Source organism: Sturnira hondurensis, unplaced genomic scaffold (assembly GCF_014824575.4).
Source record: "Sturnira hondurensis isolate 20B ecotype Veracruz unplaced genomic scaffold, ASM1482457v3 Scaffold0005220, whole genome shotgun sequence".
Classification (NCBI taxonomy): domain Eukaryota; kingdom Metazoa; phylum Chordata; class Mammalia; order Chiroptera; family Phyllostomidae; genus Sturnira; species Sturnira hondurensis.
Window position 1 is genome coordinate 2,185,791 of NW_028077851.1, and position 18,530 is coordinate 2,204,320.

The window sequence follows — 18,530 nt, forward strand, 5'->3', positions numbered from 1 at the left end:
GACAGGCCGAAACTTATGGCTTTTTATTATGTACACTGATACAGTTTACTTAGTATATTTTGCTAAGCACTTTGAAAATCTGACAATGCACTAAACATGATAAAATTATTAATGAACCAAAACAGGCAGTGTTTATTTAATGGCTTCCTTTCAAGGTGTGCTAACAACTTTATAAATAATCACCTAAGATTCTAAAATTCTCATGGAGTAGATCTTCACACTTTTGCAGAGCAAATTTGGATGAGTTGATGCAGGTCCATATATTCTGCCCAATGAGGGAAGGGGGGAAGGGTTTTAGGAAAGGTCTTGTTTTCTCATGTCTATTCAACTTTTTCACACAATCAGTCCTCTGGATTTTCAATGTTGTGCATGTTATATTTTCAAACATTTCTTTAGAATCTGGTTTTAAAAATAAACTCCATTCAGCAGTTAACAGCTCTAACACTGTTTCTACATGTCACTAAGAAAACCTTTGAAAAGTGAGCTATTCAATAAATAAGCCATTATTTTTACTTGCTCTATATGTTATATATACAGATATACATACATAAACTAACTTGATACTTTTTGAATAATTGGTTGGTTGTTTGGAGTAAAACATGTGCACAAAACAATAAGAAATATATTTCACACAGGATATAAAATACATAATTGCACTCATTGTATTTTGGTCTACTCTGAGATTCTCATGGCTTTAAGGTATTGAGACATGTAATTCAGGCTTTGATATGTCTGCGTATGTCATTAACCATAGGAAAAATTTGTAGAAGGTTTAAAAACTGACTTTTCATGGGACAATTTTTTAAAACAGAGGTATACTATACTACTAATACAAAATTGAGGAAAATATATTGAATTAGACAAAAATAACATAAAAGTTTTAATTAAAGTTTACTTTTGGAGGACATCAAGTTTTTACCTTTACTAGCTATAAAGGTATGAATTTAGCAATGTAAATCAGAATAAGTATTTTGAAAATTAAAGTGCATATTTGTTTAGTTATAACAAATAATGTTGCTTATAAGTATTGCTCCTTTTATAAATTTTTTATTGTAATAAAATATCAAAAAACTTAATAAAACAGTTAAAGTAATAACACAAATAACATTCTGATATAAATAGCAGTCATTGCTGGATTAAAAAATAGACAATGGCTTAAATTATTTCTAATACCAAATACACAGATCTTTGACTGCAGCTTGGAAATGTGTGCTACTGAATGTATATAGCAGCATTAAATTTCATAAGATAGCAAAGTTCAAATGGAAAAAAGAACTTTATGGTTTTATGCTGTAGTGTTGTTGGTAAAAAAAAAAGAGTACTATACATATTATTGTTAGGTTTAAATCAAATGTACACTATTAACAACACATGCTAAGTGTTTTTAAGACATTAAATAAACACATGTGGCTCATTCCAATTTATTTATTTATTTTTTTAATATAATTTTTATTTAATTCTTGTTCAAGTACAGGTTTCTGTCTTATAATCCCAACTCTGCCCGCCCCCCACCCCATGCTCCCCGCCTCCCTCCCCTTTCCATCCCCCACCCTTAGTTATTGTCCATGTGTCTTTAAATATACATAATCTAATAATATATCTCTGAAAATTAATCTGGAAAATTTAAAGATGTTTCTTTACGTAGTAATACTAATTCATAATAAAAACTTACAATAGTCAAGAATATAGTAAAAAATAAAGGGCCCTTAAAATTTTGCTGAGCATTTCCTTTTAAAGTAATTTTTATTCCTCTAAGCATAAAACATTTATTAGCTATTGAATTCATTTGATGATCTATCATAAGTCTTGTGATATCTCTGTGCTAGTGCTTTATGGTTAAACTATTAGTTTGTTACTGTATTTTTTTAAAAAAATATTTATTTTAATTGTTGTTTAAGTACAGTTTTCTGTCTTTTACTCTCATCCCAGCCCACCTCCCCAGTGCTCCCCACCTGCCCTCATTTTCACTTCCCTTAGTTTTTGTCTATGTGTCCTTTATACTTGTTCCTGTAAATCCTTCCCCTTTTCCCCCTGAAATTCCCTCCCCTCTTCCCTTTGGTCCCTGTCCCCCTGTTCTCTATTTCAGTGTCTTTGGTTATATTTTGCTTGCTTGCTTGTTTTGTTGTTTAGCTTCCTGTTAAAGGTGAGATCATATGGTATTTGTCCTTCAACACCTGGCTTATTTCACTCAGCATAATGCTTTCCAGTTCCACCCATATTGTTGCAAAAGGTAGGAGCTCCTGCTTTCTTTCTGCAGCATAGAATTCCGTTGTGTAAATGTACCACAGTTTTTGGATCCATTCATTTACTGACGGGCACCTAGGTTGCTTCCAACTCTTGGCTATTGTAAATTGTGCTGCTATGAAGATTGGAGTGCATAGGTTCTTTTGGATTGGTGTTTTAGGGTTCTTAGGATATAATCCTAGCAGTGGAATTGCTGGGTCAAAAGGCACCTCCATTTTTAGTTTTCTGAGAAAATTCCATACTGTTTTCCATAGTGGTTGCACCAGTCTGCAATCCCACCAACAGTGAACTAGGGTTCCCCTTTCCCCACAACTTCTCCAACACTTGTTATTTGTTGCTTTGTTTATGATGGCCATTCTGACCAGTGTTAAGTGGTATCTCATTGTGGTTTTGATTTGCATCTCTGATAGCTAGTGATATCTTGCATCTTTTCATGTGTCTCTGGATCCTCTGTATATCCTCCTTGGAGAAGTGTCTGTTCACATCCTCTGCCCACATTTTAATTGGGTTGCTTGTCTTCTTACAGTGGAGTCGTGTAAGTTCTTTGTATATTTTGGAGATGAAACACTTGTCTGAGGTGTCATTGGTATAATATGTTTTCCCAAACAGTTGGTTCTCTTTTTCTCTTAATACTGTTTTCCTTAGCCATGCAGAAACTTTTTATTTTGATGAGATCCCATTTGTTTATTCTTTTCTTTATATCCCTTGCTCTAGGGGACATATCAGTAAAAATATTGCTGCATGATATATCTGAGATTTTCCCGCCAATGTTCTCCTCTAGGACTTAAATGGTGCCACGGCTTATATTTAAATCTTTTATCCACCTTGAATTTATTTTGGTGTATGGTGTAAGTCGGTGCTCAAGTTTATTGTTATTACATTTTTATATTTGTTGCACATCTTGCTTTCTAACTGGGATCTCCATAGGGGCAGGAATTGTGTGTTGTTTTTCTTACTGTATTGTAATAAATACAGTAGAGGTAAAAGATGAGTATTGTTTGATTTTGTTTGAATTTTCTTCTGATATTGATGGCAAGTTGCTTCTTTATTATAAACCATATACAGGGTTGGGAAAAGGTTTACAGTTGTTTGCATAAAAATAATACAATAATTAATAAATAATATAAACAATACGAACCTAAACTGTGTTTCATGTACTCACAACTGTAAAACTACTTTTGCCCCACCTTGTATAGCTGTAATTAAACACAAATATAATACTAAATGTAATTTTAAGAATATTGACAATGATGGCATGCCTTGTAATGATCTGTCTAAAAATACTGTTTAATGTATAATTGCTATTTTTAATACTAGTATTCAGAATTGCTTGAAGATAAACATTTCCTTAGATAATATAGCATCTTTGGTGCTATTACAATTCCCTTTGGCAGAGTTAATTGCCCACTCTCCTGAGCTCCTTTAGTTCTTTCCTAGTGCCTTTGGTTTATATTATCCTCATTATACTGTATCGTATCTGTCTGTTTATAGGTTTTTCTAGGTTTTTTTGCGGGGGCAGAAACCAGTTCTTATATTTTTGTTATGAATATTCCTGGCAAAGACTGTGACCCAGAAGTTGTTTATTAAATTTATTTTGAATGCTTCAGTAGAAAGATGCTAGATGTTAGAGATATCCCAAATTTCTAGGTTGCTCACTGGATCCTAGTCCCTATTACTTACTTAAGGGTACATCTTGCTCAATTGTCCCTTCTTCCTCTTGCAACATCAATGACTCTCATTAGCATACAAACATGCTGTAATTTCTCCTATCTTAAATAAAAACAAACAATTCTCTTCATCCCTAAACCACCATCCAAGTACCACCGTATGTCTTTGCCACCCTTTACAGAAAAATGCCCAAAAGTCTAATTTACATTCTCAATCTCCTTCTTCTTCTCTTTTTTCTAGATTTATTGAGGTATGATTGACAAAAATGTCATATATTAAGTTTGTACATCATTTTATAGTACACAATGTGATTTTATACACATACACATTGTAAAATGATTACCACAATCAAGTTAACACAGCCTTCACCTCACATAGTTACCTTTTTGTGTGTGTATATGTGTGGTGAGAACACTTAATTTTTACTCCTCTAAGAAAATTTCAAGTGTAAAATAGAAAGCATTATGGGGGTTCCTAAAAATTAAAAGTAGACCTACCATCTGACCTAGCAACCCTACTTCTCGGTACATGTCCACAGGAAATGAAATTAGTATCTCAGAGAAATATCTGCACTCCCATGCTCACTGCAGTACTATTCACAATAGCTAAGATATGGAAACAATCTGTGTCCATCAATGTAAGAATGGATAAAGAAAATGTGGTATATGTAAATAATGGAATAGTATTCAGCCAAAAAGAAGGAAATCCTGCTGTATGTGAAAAAGTGGAAGACCCTGAAGGACATTATGCTAGGTAAAATAAGCCCAACACAGAACAACAAATACTGTAAAAGCTCACTTATATGTGGAATCTCCTCCTCTCTCCTGAACCTTTTCCGGTTAGGCTTTTCCCCCCACAACTTCACCAAAACACTTACTGTCAAGGTCATTACTGCCCCGCTGTTGCTAAATCACACAGGTAATTCTCAGAACCCTTGAGTGTTTTTTATTTATTTGCAGGATTTCACACAGAAAACTACTTCCTTCTTGAAACACTTTCTTAACCAGGCACCCAGGACACTGTCATTCTTTGCTTTTCCTGTCCTCTTCTCTTCTAAAATTCACATGCATCCTTCAAAACTAAGTAAAAATGTCATTACCTCAGGGACACTCTCCTTGACCTCTTATTCTTTGTTGGGTTTCTCTGTACTTGTTTGCAATATAGTTTTTCTTCATAGCATGCCAATTATAATAAAAAGGTATGTACTAAACTAGTTGCTTACTTTCACAAGGGGAGAGAAATTTCTGTTGTTTGCTGTGGTATCTCCAGCACTTAGCATAATGTCTTAAACATAGTAACTGCTCAATATTTATTGACCGATTACTCATTAAGAAAGTAAACAGGGAAACTTCCTCATACAATGGAACAAAAAAGTCCAAACTATGCTACCGGTTTCTATTTTCATAGTTTCCTTTTCCTTCCTTCCTGTCAACTTTCTGTTTTCCTCCTTCTATCTTTACCTTTGTTCCTCTCCCTCCCTCACTTACTTCTAAGGTAGTATGTCAACCTGATCAACCTCCTGCATTTTTTTCTAACAAACTGAACAACAATAAAATAATTTAAAAATCTGAGCCTTAGAAATCTATTTTATAATCAAGTCAGACCTAGAACTGTCTCCTGATTTCTTATGTAGAAATATTCCTATATTAAGCTACCTATGACATCTGTTGAATACTACTGAATTGCTGCCCTTTTCGATTGTATCCTTTTTAAAAACTGTCTCCCAAACATGGTAAAATCATTAACTTTCTGGGAGATAAACAGCGCCTGAGAAGCAATCTCTTCTGTTACAGTTGCCAAGGGTTGAAAAAGATTGCAGAGAAATTTCTTAAGCCTGACATATCCTTTAATGCTCACAAAAAAGCTTTCTCTACAGTCTAAGAAGAAAAAAATACATACACATACACACATATACACATCTGTTCTGAATAATTTAGCCAATATTTTATGAAAATGGGTGTAGTAAGGAATGTTAAGCTATAAGCATGCCACATACACCCATCAAACTTCCCACATTCCAGACAGAAAAATTACTTTCAGATGGTTGACTACATTTCTAGAAAAACATCTCAAGGTTATTTAAGGTACTACACCACACATTTAAGACTGAATTAAATGAAAAGTCAGTTTTTTTTAAGGATAAAGGCAACAGGAAATGTATCTTGAATTAATAAAATAAGTAAGAATGGGCATTTTTGACCTTTATGGCCGTATTTTAAAAACTGCTACAACTGGGTTGTGAATTTTTCCATTGCTTTCTAAAAGTGTTCTAGACTTTAAATGAGAAATAACATAAAAATTTGTTGAATGGGAAAATTTTGAACTGCATCAGAAATTAAATGGACCTGGAGATCATGATGATAAGTGAAATGAGCCAGTCAGAAAAAGACAAATACCATATGATTTCACTCATATGTGGAATCTAATGTACAAAATAAACAAAACAGAAACAGACTCATAGATAACATTGTTGACAGCTGTCAGAGGGGAGGGGTTGTGGAGGAGGGTGAAAAAAGTGAAGGGATTAAGCAAAAAAACCCAAAAAACAAACAAACAAAAAACAACTCATAGACACAGACAACGGTATGAAGATTACCAGAGAGGAAGGGGGTGGGGTAAGTAGAAGAGGGTAAAGAGGGGATAAACCGTGATGGAAGGAGACTTGACCTGAAGTGGTGAACACAGAATACAATACACAGATGATGTGTTATAGAACTGTACACCCGAAACCTGTATAATCTTATTGACCAAGGTCACCCCAATAAATTAATCGTGAAAAAAATAAATAATTATATGGAGCTTTTAATATTTGATCCCATGACTAATTATATTTTGAATTGAACTATCTTTTGTAAACACTCTACCAAGAGAACAAATCTGCAACACATATTGTAGTATGGAAAGACAAGTTTTTCTTAGCTATAATAATTCTACATTAGAGGGCTGTGGGAGGATTGAGAAGGATTGAGATGATTTACATACTGTCTAAGCAGCAAAAGAGGTCTAAGGTTCTCCTCTAAGTGGGTGATAAAATGAACCATGCTAATGTACTTTTGCCCCTTGCTGTGCTCAGCCATAGATGTGGACAAGAAAGATGACTTGGACATGTAAATATTATTTGGTTAAAAATATCTGTTTTTAAGTTAGATAACTACAAATTAATGCAATTTGTTTTTTTAAAAATCTTAGTAAAGCAGTGCTTTGAAAACTTTACCAACATATGGAAGGCAGTGATCCTTTCTAATGAAAAGTAAAAAAACACAAGGATTAAGACCATTAGCTGAAGACTTTCAGTTGAAATAAACTAAATAACATCTTGTAATAACTTTATAATTCCTTCCCCATATTTTTGTCTTTGTGATCATGTTAGTGTTTGAAGCTAGCAAGAATGATAGAGATGAAAAACTTAAGACACCCCAAAGTTAATTTCTTAGGATTTCACTGATAATCAGTGTTGGAGTCTGCCCGTGAATAAACAGATTTTCAACTTGCTATCCCATCAATTTGACTCGGTGATGAATTCAAGACCATTACATTTACAGAAAAATCCAATTCACTTTTCTTAAAAAATAATTCTATGACATATATGATTACTGTTTTTTTTTCTGTTTAACTGTCCTCCCACTCAGTTTGCAACTATTGCAAAAAAAATTCTTAAAGTTTAGCTGAATAGCTAATGGAGGATTAGAACATAAACTGTGGATGTAACTTTGTATTTGTTGTCCATCCCTTAATGAAGATGGGAAACAAATTGGTTTGACATGATTTGTTACTTCTAAAATGACACCAGGTTGTCATACGTATACTTTTAAGTGGCTGTATATTGTTTTACTTCTTTGCCTTACAGTCTTTAGTCATTAGAGTAATCAGTGTGCAATTTTTAGTCATCTCTTCTTTAACAAGATTAGATGTAACACTCAACATTTCCTATCCTTGGGAATTTATTTCTTCCATGATTTCTGACAAATTGTTTTGCAGTGATATCAGTAGTTCTACAGGAGCCTGGAGTATAGAACACCACGTGTGAATTCTTCCAGTTAGTATTTATTACTTCAGTTGGGACTTTTATCACAAATAAGATTTACTCTAGAAAATGGCTTTTCTGTAAGATAAAATGAGTAAGATAGATAAGAGTAAGAGTAAGAGTAAGAGTAAGATAACATTTAACAAGCTGCCTGTTGGGGCAGGCTTCAATTTAAAAATAGACATTTTTCCCAAATGCTTATCTGTAAGTCAGTTGAATGGAACTTGAATTACAAAGAAAACTTATCATTGGTACATGGGTCTTTAAAAGAAGCTGAAAGAGTCTATTTCAGCATTTTTCAAAATATATTCCTTCAAGTAGTAGTTTCACTGAAAGGCTAATAAGTATTTTATGACCAAAACCAAAAAAGAATCAATGTACAAATACATTTGGGAAACAATAAGCTAAACCAAATTCAACAAGACTTTCAAACCTTTTAATATGCTAGTGTGCCTTATTAATCTCCAAGAGGGGCATAAAATATGCACACCTTCTCAATCTTATTTAACCATGTAATCCCTTCCTCTCACAGATTTTCTTTCAGAATAAGTAATCTGAAGAACATATTTAGGAAAATGCTAGCTTATTTACACTACATTGTAATTTGAGAGCTAACACTAACCACTCTATTTAAATTTTACCCAGCTTACATTTATTACATTTTTTTCCATAGAGGAAAATGCGTTCTGATTTCAACCAGGAACAATGGGTCCCCTCCTGTTCCAGGGTTTGTCATGATTAGGTTTTCTGTTATAGAGCAGGGTAGGTCATCCCAGACACTCACAACTTTATGCTACTTCTGCCCAGAGAATATGCTAAGTGTGAATACAAGTAGGTCTATCTTCCAGGGCAATAATTTCCTAGATTCTTTGAATATAAACAAAAGGGAAGTTGGCTCTGTATCATACAAGGGCTCTAAATCTTTCTAGTAATATGTACCTGTTTCTGCATTCAATTTGTTTGCTGTTCATTCTTCTTAAATTAGCTAGGGTTTCTCAAGAATAGCACCATTTTTGACTGAATCAATCTTTATTGTTGGGAGCTGTCCTGTGCAATATAGGATGTTTAAATGACATCCTGGGCCTCTACCCACTAGATGCCAGTGGCACCTCTACCCCCAGTTATGACAACTACAAATGTCATCGGAAATTGCCAATTGTACTCTAGGGGACAATACTAACCCCTGTTGAAAACCACTGAGTGAGATTATTCCCATTCGTAGCTTTCCCTCTTTGTCTTTAAGGGAAGCGCTATTTCACCTAGCTCATATCTTTCTGTTGATTATTTGAAGAGTTTCTTTTTTTCTTCAGATAGCTGCATTGGTTTTGTTGATTTGGTTTGCTAATCTTTGCACTTTGTCCACATATAATACTCTGGAACTTTATTAAAAGTTCTTTTTCTTTCTCAATCTTACTGCTTATTACATGGTATCATCAATGTTTTTCAGGGTGATCTCTTCTTGCCAGGTTTCATTTCTTTGAGAGACTCTAATTACTTTATTTATATTACATATTACTCTCTCCCCTCCTCTTTTTAGCAACTAATCTTGAACTTGAACAATGTGTGGGGTCTGAATTGTTTTCAGAATTCTGATGCTATAAGGTTGTAACAAGGCCCTTCTGCCCAGCATATGAGCTAGTAATTTCCATAAAGAAACTTTAAAAAAAGGCTTGTATCAAGGCGGTTTCTGATGTTACTAGCTATTTGAATTCTCTTCCCTCTACTTTTCAAAACCAAACCAAAGAAAGGAGCAAGCACTATTCATATTTACATTAATTGATATTATTTGAATGGCTGGTTATTGGGTAGGTAGAGGGGCCAAACCAAAGGGATACTTTTAGACCTTTTTCCTTTACTAAGCGCCTCCATAGGAGAGGGAGAAGTATTAATTTGATCCATCAGCATTTGATAATCTTTTACACATTTTTATTTATGAGCAGCAGTAGTTTATTATGGCATTTAGGTACCATTTCTTGAGTGCTTTCTGTGAAGCAAGAACAGTGTTAAGTCATTAACATACATTATATCTCATTTAATTCTCATAAAAACACTATGAGTAGTATTGCCATCCCATTTTACAGATAAGGAAACAAAAACATAATGAGGTTAAGGCTTGAGTTCAAGATCATTCAGTTATTAAAGGCCAAGCTGTGACACCAAATTCAGGTCTATGTGACCTCAAAACTCATGCTCTGCTATTTCTATCAGTAAAATAATGCAAATTAAGAAAGAGTGCCTTCCCTAGGTGATTACTCTAATTTTCACATTAGGAACAGACTATTTTCTATTTCTATGCCAAACTATTGCTGAACTACTTTCCATCAAATACATGGTCCCTTATCACTATCAGCATGATTTCAAAACTAGTTTGTGAAGCTAAGCAACATTCAGTCCTTAAGAAATACAGTAAATGAGTAAAAAAGAATAGAATTCCTATAAGTATAATACACATCTCATATTTCTACATTTATGATTCCCTAATTTAAATTTCTATGGTTAGTTCTCTTTTGGAAGTGGTATATTTTACTTGAACACAGAAATTTTTTATGGTTAGAATCCTATTTTCTTTTCTCTTCAGCATAACCGATAAATGACAGCTGAACTTTTACCTGATAAGGAGGATAATTTATATTAAAAATCACAGGAAAGAGAGCAGGCTCATCTCAGAGATAAATAAGTGTGATGTATTATATATATTTGATACATTAAGAAATGTTTGAAATAATGCTACTAATTATAATTTAACTGCCCAAAAGATAGAATGAAGTTGTAAGACAAAAGAAAGGAGCCTTGACTGGTGTGGTTCAGTGGGTTGGGCATGGTCCACAGCCTGAAAGGCTGCAGTCTGATTCCCAGTGAGGGCACATGCCTCAGTTGCAGGCCAGGTCCCAGTTGGCGGGGTGGTGGTGGCGCAAGAGGCAATCAATCAATGTTTCTCTTGCACATCACTGTTTCTCTCCCTCTCTTTCTTCCTCCCTTCCCCTCTCTCTAAATATAAGTTAAAAAATTTTTAAAAAGAAAGATGTTGAAGTATGATAATATAATCTAGACCCCACAGACAATATCCTCACCTCACATTGATAAAATTCAGTTTATAGTGTCATTGTCCATAGACCCTGCATATGTTGCTGTAAGTCATTTCAAGCCATTTGCTACTCATGTGGAAAGACAGGGCACAGTACATGATTTTTTAAGTGGAAAATGTTCAGGTATAATATTAAAGAAATTAATTTGTCACAATGCACAAGGTGCACAAATAATATTTATAAGGAGCATTTCTAAAATGGTGGCTTTCTGCCCTGGTTGGGTAGCTCAGTTGGTGAGAGCATCATCTGATAGATCAAGGTCTTCAATCAGGGTGCATACTGGAATCAACCAATAATTATATAAATAAGTGGAACAACAAATTGGTGTTTCTCTCTCCCTCTCCCGCTCTCATTCTCTCTCTCTTTCCCTAAAATAAGTAAATAAAAAATAAAACCACAAAATACTGGCTTCTCATGTATTCATGTGCATTTTTTGTGAGGTCTTGGATTTTCAATAAATTAGAAAACGTCTGGCCCTGGCTGGTGTAGCTCAGTGGATTGAGCACGGGCCTGCCAACCACAGGATTGCGGTTCGATTGCCAGTCAGGGCACATGCCTGGGTTGCAGGCCAGTTCCCAGCAGGGAACTCACGAGAGGCAACCATACATTGATATTTCTCTCCCTCTCTGCTTCCCTTCCCCTCTAAAGATACATAAATAAAATCTTAAAAAAAGAGAAAACGTCTGGATTCCTTCAAACCAATACTATTCTGTGATATTATTGTAAAAATGTTTTCTTCTTATTCTTATAAAATATGACTACTCATGGCTACAAAGGGATTCAGCCAACTATGAATACCTTTTAGGATGTTTTTATGCATAGAAATGTGCTATAATGGAATAGCAAGGGCAAGCAGCGCCTGACAATGAAAAGGGAAAGCTGATGGAAATATTACCATACTGAAAAGTTGCCAAGCAACTGATCTCATCAAATTCAAACCTTTGCTTTTGAAACCTGAGCAGATGAAACCAAATAGTTAAAGTGATTTAATGCTATCATTCCTCCCCTTTTTACTGTCACATTAAAATTTCTTTTTTATTGAACTGCTTATTCATCCCATCTTATCCTTCAAAGAATTTAAAATGGCTGATATTATTATTATTATTATTATTATTATTATTATTTACATGTGAAGATCTTTAAGTTTATTTTTCCAGCTTTACTGAGTATAATTGAGAAATAAAACATATACATCTAAGGCGTACTATGTGATGATTTGATACGTGCATCTCTTTTGAAATGATTACCACAATTAAGCTATTTAACATATCCATCACTTCATATAGTTACCCTCTTTTTTGTGGTGAAAACAGTTAAGATCTATTCTCTTAGTAACATTAAAGTTTCTATGTAGCAATAACAACAGCAAAAATAAATACGCAGCACATACTGGGCACTTTCTAGGCAATTTATACTGTGCTATCTTAAAATTCTCACAAAATGTCTATGAGGCAGATATTAGCATCTTCACTTAACAAATGAGAGAACTGAGCCCTAGAAGAACATCCCTGAGTCACATTGGAGTAATTACAAGGCAGATAGGATTACCAAGTATGGCTGATATGAAAGCCAATGCTAGGAACCACTAATCTAGGTTGCTTCCCCTACTGTATTTGTGTTTCCAGAAATTATTCTTCTCTACCTTTTTAGGAAAGTAAAACCTATTTTATGCTCTCTGATTTAAAAAGAAAATAACACATTGATGCTAGTTTTACTCCTTAATTTAGCCATCTTTTCCTAAGGTCTGTCAAGGTCACGTCTATATAGATGCATACTTATTATAATGCCAGTAAATACCCAATGACATACATAAGGACATATAAAATTAGACCTAGTTCTTTTCACTTGAAGTCAAATGTTTGAATTTGGAAAGAGTAATACAATTTTTTGAAATTGTTTTCCTATAATTTAGTAAATTATTTTCATCACATTTAGTTAGCTAGTACCACTGGTAGAATCAACAAATATCCATGGGTACTTAATGCCAGCTCTACCACTTACTAGTTGGGTAGTTATTTAACCTATCTGTAAAATAAGGATTCCATCAGTTTCTACCTCATAGGGTTGTTGTAAACATTGAGTAGGTTCATGACTTTTTAAAGCTTACAATAGTTCCTGGTGTATAGAAAAGCTCAACATGTATTTTTTACTTACTTTCTAGAAGGGCCATCTACTGCCTATTGATATTGTACTTATCTAATAACATAGGATGAATGATTGTTCTTCTTTTAATTCACTCTTAGCAATAACTAGTGGGTCCATGGCATAAAATGAGAACCTTGGTTAACTAAGGTTTAAAATATACAGGGTGGGGCAAAAGTAGGTTTACAGTTGTGAGTATGTGAAACATAGCATTTATTTTTGCATTATTTATTAAGTACTGTATTTTCCATAAAACAGCTATAAATCTACTTTTGTTCAACCCTGCATTTTACATTTAAAATACATTTTAAATCTCACAATTAGGATAGCTTCAAGTATTTTTCTTTACATTTGTTTCTTTGTTATTTGTCTAATAACAGAGCTTCCCTAAATATTTTTATCTTACATAGCTTACTTTAAAATGTGAGCATACTGAAAGAATATAGTAAATACATACATATTGAACCAAAAGCACATATTAGGCACTATATCATGTTTCTATTTTGCTTCTCAAAATCCTATATACACTCTTATAATCTTAACTCTAAACCTGTTTGAGAAATATGGGAAGTTAATACTAGCGAGAGCAATGATGAGTAAGTTTACATACTTCATGGTAAGAGTATTTATGACTAAGAACTAAGTTGATCATTGTAAAGCTAAATGATTTATATATTGCATTTTCAGGTATCATGCAAGTGCTAACAAATTAAATTACTGTCATTTCCAGAAAATATCAATTGTGAACTTTTTTGTAGTTGAGTTTAGTGTAGCAAATACATTAAACTGCTAATTACCTGAAATGACCTTCAGGTTGTGCCAGGAAATCTCTACTGAAATAGCTATAAATATCTCCACTGAGAATTAAGATTATATTTCAGGTTCAAAACTTAAAAAACTTTCAGGATCGAAAGTAAAAGAATTATTTATTTTACTTCCTTGTCTGTCTTTCAAGCATACATACATTTATTTTCTTCTAAGTTGTTTAGGAAATACATGAAATATTTATAGGATATCTATATTTTCTAAAATTTAATAGTATTCTATTGTATTGGTAGAAATATGATTTGTTTAAACTGCAGTCTAAAGGGAGTAACATATTTTTTATAATGCTATCAGTAATATATCTGGTGACTACAGTAATTTTCTCTTAAATTAGACATTCTTATGTTCTTAACATAAGTAGAAAATAGCCAGAAAATTCTGGGACATAAAAAAAGAAGAGGTGATATATATTAGTGACTATGTAATAACAGATATCCAATAAGTACTTGTGGAATGAATGAATGAATACAAATAAATAATTTTATATGATGGGGCAGGGGTAGGGATAATAAAGACGGCAGGCTTCTATACAGCAAAGGTTTAACATATAGTGGGGGGAAAAGCAAAGCTGCACATACATCCAGATTATGATAGTTCAAAATAAGTGCTATCAGAGTGGTATACTTGAGAAGCTATGCTATAAAATATCATTTTGTATTCTTATGATAGAAAAGCACATTCAGAGAATGACACAAAGGAAGATAAGCATGGTTCCTATTCTTCAGAATCATTTTGAGCAAATGTTTTCATTAATGATTATTACTGAAGAGCTGTAAGGAAATAGGGCATGTGTATTAAGTAAGTGATTACCAGTCTTTTGGGACCAAAGGGGGAGGCATTTGGCCATGGTGGACAAACAAGTGGGACAGGTGGCAAGAAAAAGTTACAAGTAACTTTCCTTCTGTTCAGCTCCCACTGATTGAATCTAGACTAACCAGCAAGGATCATGTCCTTCCCCAAGTATAAGTTCTTCACAAAAAATGATTAGTTTGAAAACTGGAAAGGGAATAGCACAGACTTCCAATTAAATCTATTCATTCTTGCAATAGGACAAGAGACTTTATTTACTACTTTAACTTTAGGCAACTTTCTCTGCCAATATTTCAGATACACTATAACAGTGTAAAATGTTTGTGACTGGGTTACTTTCTTGATCATGCATGCAAAAATAAGACTCAGAGCTAAAAACCACCTTAGGGACATGGTCACTCTAGGTCTACCTTTACTTTCAATACAATGTGTCCCTCCTGTTTAAAATCCCTTCCAGTCAAGTTTTGCAGCTTGTTAAAAAATACAAATATCTAGATGAGATTTCCCCCAGAAAAGCCTATCTAAAGATTTTTTTAATCTCAGAGGAATAGGGACATAATTTTATTTTCAAAAAGCCATGTTAACAGCGGGTTTTCATTTTTAAAAAAGGAAAACAAAAACTTGAATTGTTCCAATTTGTCAACATCTGACATACAAAAATTATATGTGATGCAGAAAGGTTTCCACACATCATTAATGAGCTAAAATGCTACCTACTATACTCGCTTACCTTTAGAAAATTTAGAATAAGTTTTTATTGCATGCCTCACATGGCTGAGATTTCACTTAAAAGCACATGACAGACACAGATCAATTATAAAATACAAAGCTATCAAGTAATTTTTATAACTCAAAAGCCTATGAAAAGAAATTGAAATTCCCATTCCACACATATGTACTTAGGTCACCTTAAAAACTCTTACCATAAGTTGGGGTGCTTTCTCGTCTTCCTTGACTACTTGATCTTCCTTTTTCATATTCATAGCAATACAAGACAGTATCTTCCTCGACAATATTAAACCTCTTTCGATATTCCTGATCCAGAAATGAATTTGGTGATTCAGATCCTTTATGAACTGGCTTGCCCACCATATGTCCTCTGAGGTCCTCACAAGGAAGGTTTCCTTTTTCATCCCTAAAGACAGGATGAAGAAAGTCGTAGGAAAGAAAGTGTTAGGGTGGTAAAATGACTGAGAGGGCCTAAAATAGTAATACTATCCTTCCCATACAATTATCTTCTATCTTTCCAAACTTTGAGGTTAATAGCGCAATTTTTAACTATTCCTATTTTGTAGGAAAAGAGATGCAGAGGCTCAGAGAGGTTAAATGAATTGCCTAAAGGTTACACAGCTAAGAAATGACACAGTTAGACACGGGTAATGGATCTTTTAGCTCCTGCTCTAGTCCATTTTCACTGCACTATGTCATATAAAGGAAATCACCTTAGCACATAAATTGCTTTTAGTGTTCAATACAGTAAGTAAATATTAACAATCTAACTTTCTTTTGTCAGTGTAGCTAATTGAATTCATGGTAATATTTGAACTGCTTAAAAACAAATGTATTTAAGAACTAACAACTCTGTAAGAATACTGTGGTCTTAAGAACCAGATTAATTCTAAATATACTGACATTGTAAGAATGCCAAACAGCTTGTTATTAATTTAAAATAAACCTTAATGAAGAGAATTACTCTGAGTATTTAAACTCCATGTATCTCTTTTAATAGTAAAAATATATATTCACAGAATTCATTCCAAAGGGATATATCAAAATCTCATTAAATATTGGCAACATTTCTATAGGAGGGAGTAGGGAAACCTGATAAAATATGGAGTTTAAGGATGGTATTAAATATGATAGCATATTTAATACAATAAGGATGGTATTTAATACATTGGTTATTAACCAATGTCACCCCAATAAGTTTAATTAAGAAGCTAGGTATAAAGCAATGTTTGTGCTATGCTCTTTTTATTTATTAATTTATTAATTAATTTATGTCTTTTTAGGGAGGGAGGAAGGGAGGGAGAGAGAAAGGGAGAGAAACACTGATGCATGCATGAGATATACATCAACTGGTTGCCTCTCGCACACCCCGATCTGGGACCTGGTGCGAAACCCAGGCATGTGCTCTGAATGGGAATCAAACCTGTGACCTTCCAGGTCCACTAAGCCATACCAGCCAGGGCTAAACATTCATTCAATCCACTAAGCCACACCAGCCAGAGCTAAAGATTTTTTTCCCTTTTCTTTTTGTAAGAAGGTTGAAGGGGAATATTAATGTGAATACACAGTTTTGTTTATATTTTCAAGAGGAAATAATGGAAAGATAAAGTAATACCAATAAAAACTGATTTCTGTGAGGGAGAAAAAAGGAAAAGTAGATAGGGCATGGATTAAAACATTTGCTTTAATACAGTTTTGAATTTGGAGTCATGCAAATGGTTTACATAATTGAAATTCAATCAAAAAGGAAAATAAAATCATGGCCATCTGATTATTTTCTTCTATATAATTCTAAAAAGAAAATTCTCTAATAATTTATGGGATCCCTAAAACTTACTCACATATAGTATCACTCACACAGGCCAGCTGATTGGGTCCATAATAAGTGGTATTTTGGTAGAAATATTTCATTTAGGGTTTGTAATATTAAACCTTGTTTATACTATATGTTTCACTGACTAGCTATATAATTTTTATTAGAAAAGCTTGTCTTTTAAAATAGGACTATGAATAAAAATGAAATGTTTCTTTCTTTGTGGATCATTAATTTTATATCTTCTTAATTCTTAATTGTTTCCAGTTTTACACTAAAGAGGCCATGAATGCTATGAAAGCAGATAAAATTTAAACTTATGTCAAGTGCCAAGACTTGAAATCTTAAACAAACAAAATACATTCAATTATAATAATACAGATAAAATAACAGGTTTTTAATTGACATCTTGTACCACGTAAGATGGTGACAAACTTATACATTGAATGTCATTTACAAAATATGAGTTTCAGTTCAGTAAATTATTATACTTCTATACTAGAGTATACTATACTTCTATATCTGTATGCAAATATCTAGATCAGGTTTGCCCCAAAGAAGGAAACTATACTCTAGTTTGAAATGTGTAGAAAATAGTAAATCATATTCTCAAGACTTACTGAATCGGTAAGTCTTCTTAAATATTTAACACATCACAGGGTGAACTGGCCATTTACATTACCATTCACTCTTTTATTTTTTAAAATAAAGTATTGCTTATTACCAAATTGTAACATATAGCTTAGTTCTTAGGCAACATAAAAAATAAATATAAAATCCAGGCAGAATTTTATTTTCAGGTAGCTACAATATTTTTTGCACAAATTGCCTGGTACTGTTATTATTATTAGTCCTCTATCAAAAGAAATTGACACTGCAATTAGCTTAGAAATAGCCCTAAGAAACTCACAGTGCTGGAAAGTTATACCTATCTATAAATGGGCAGACTTCTCTATCAGGTCTGTGACATAACTGTTAATGCAGCTTGAGATCAGAGGGTGATTCAACCCTCATTAATTCACCACTTTCTATTTATATGGGTACTCCTTGTGGCAAAACAAATTGGAAGGGCTGGTATTACTCTATAACCATATGAAAGAGGGGCCTTATGGCAACAAGGAAGATTTATTAAACATGTCTGTATGTAATTCACTTAAATAAAGTTGAATTAAGAAAAGTTCAAACTAAA

At 33.4% G+C, this 18,530-nt stretch overlaps 1 protein-coding gene across 4 annotated transcripts in view; it reads right to left on the reverse strand.

The window, feature by feature from the left end:
• Nucleotides 1-18,530, reverse strand: part of CNKSR2 (connector enhancer of kinase suppressor of Ras 2) — a 301,559-nt gene that overhangs the window by 96,799 nt on the left and 186,230 nt on the right. For all 4 annotated transcript variants that reach the window (XM_037046241.1, XM_037046240.1, XM_037046238.1 and 1 more), the window contains one exon: nt 15,723-15,934. In XM_037046241.1, coding sequence (XP_036902136.1) covers nt 15,723-15,934 — 212 coding nt within the window. The remainder of the gene's footprint in view (nt 1-15,722; nt 15,935-18,530) is intronic.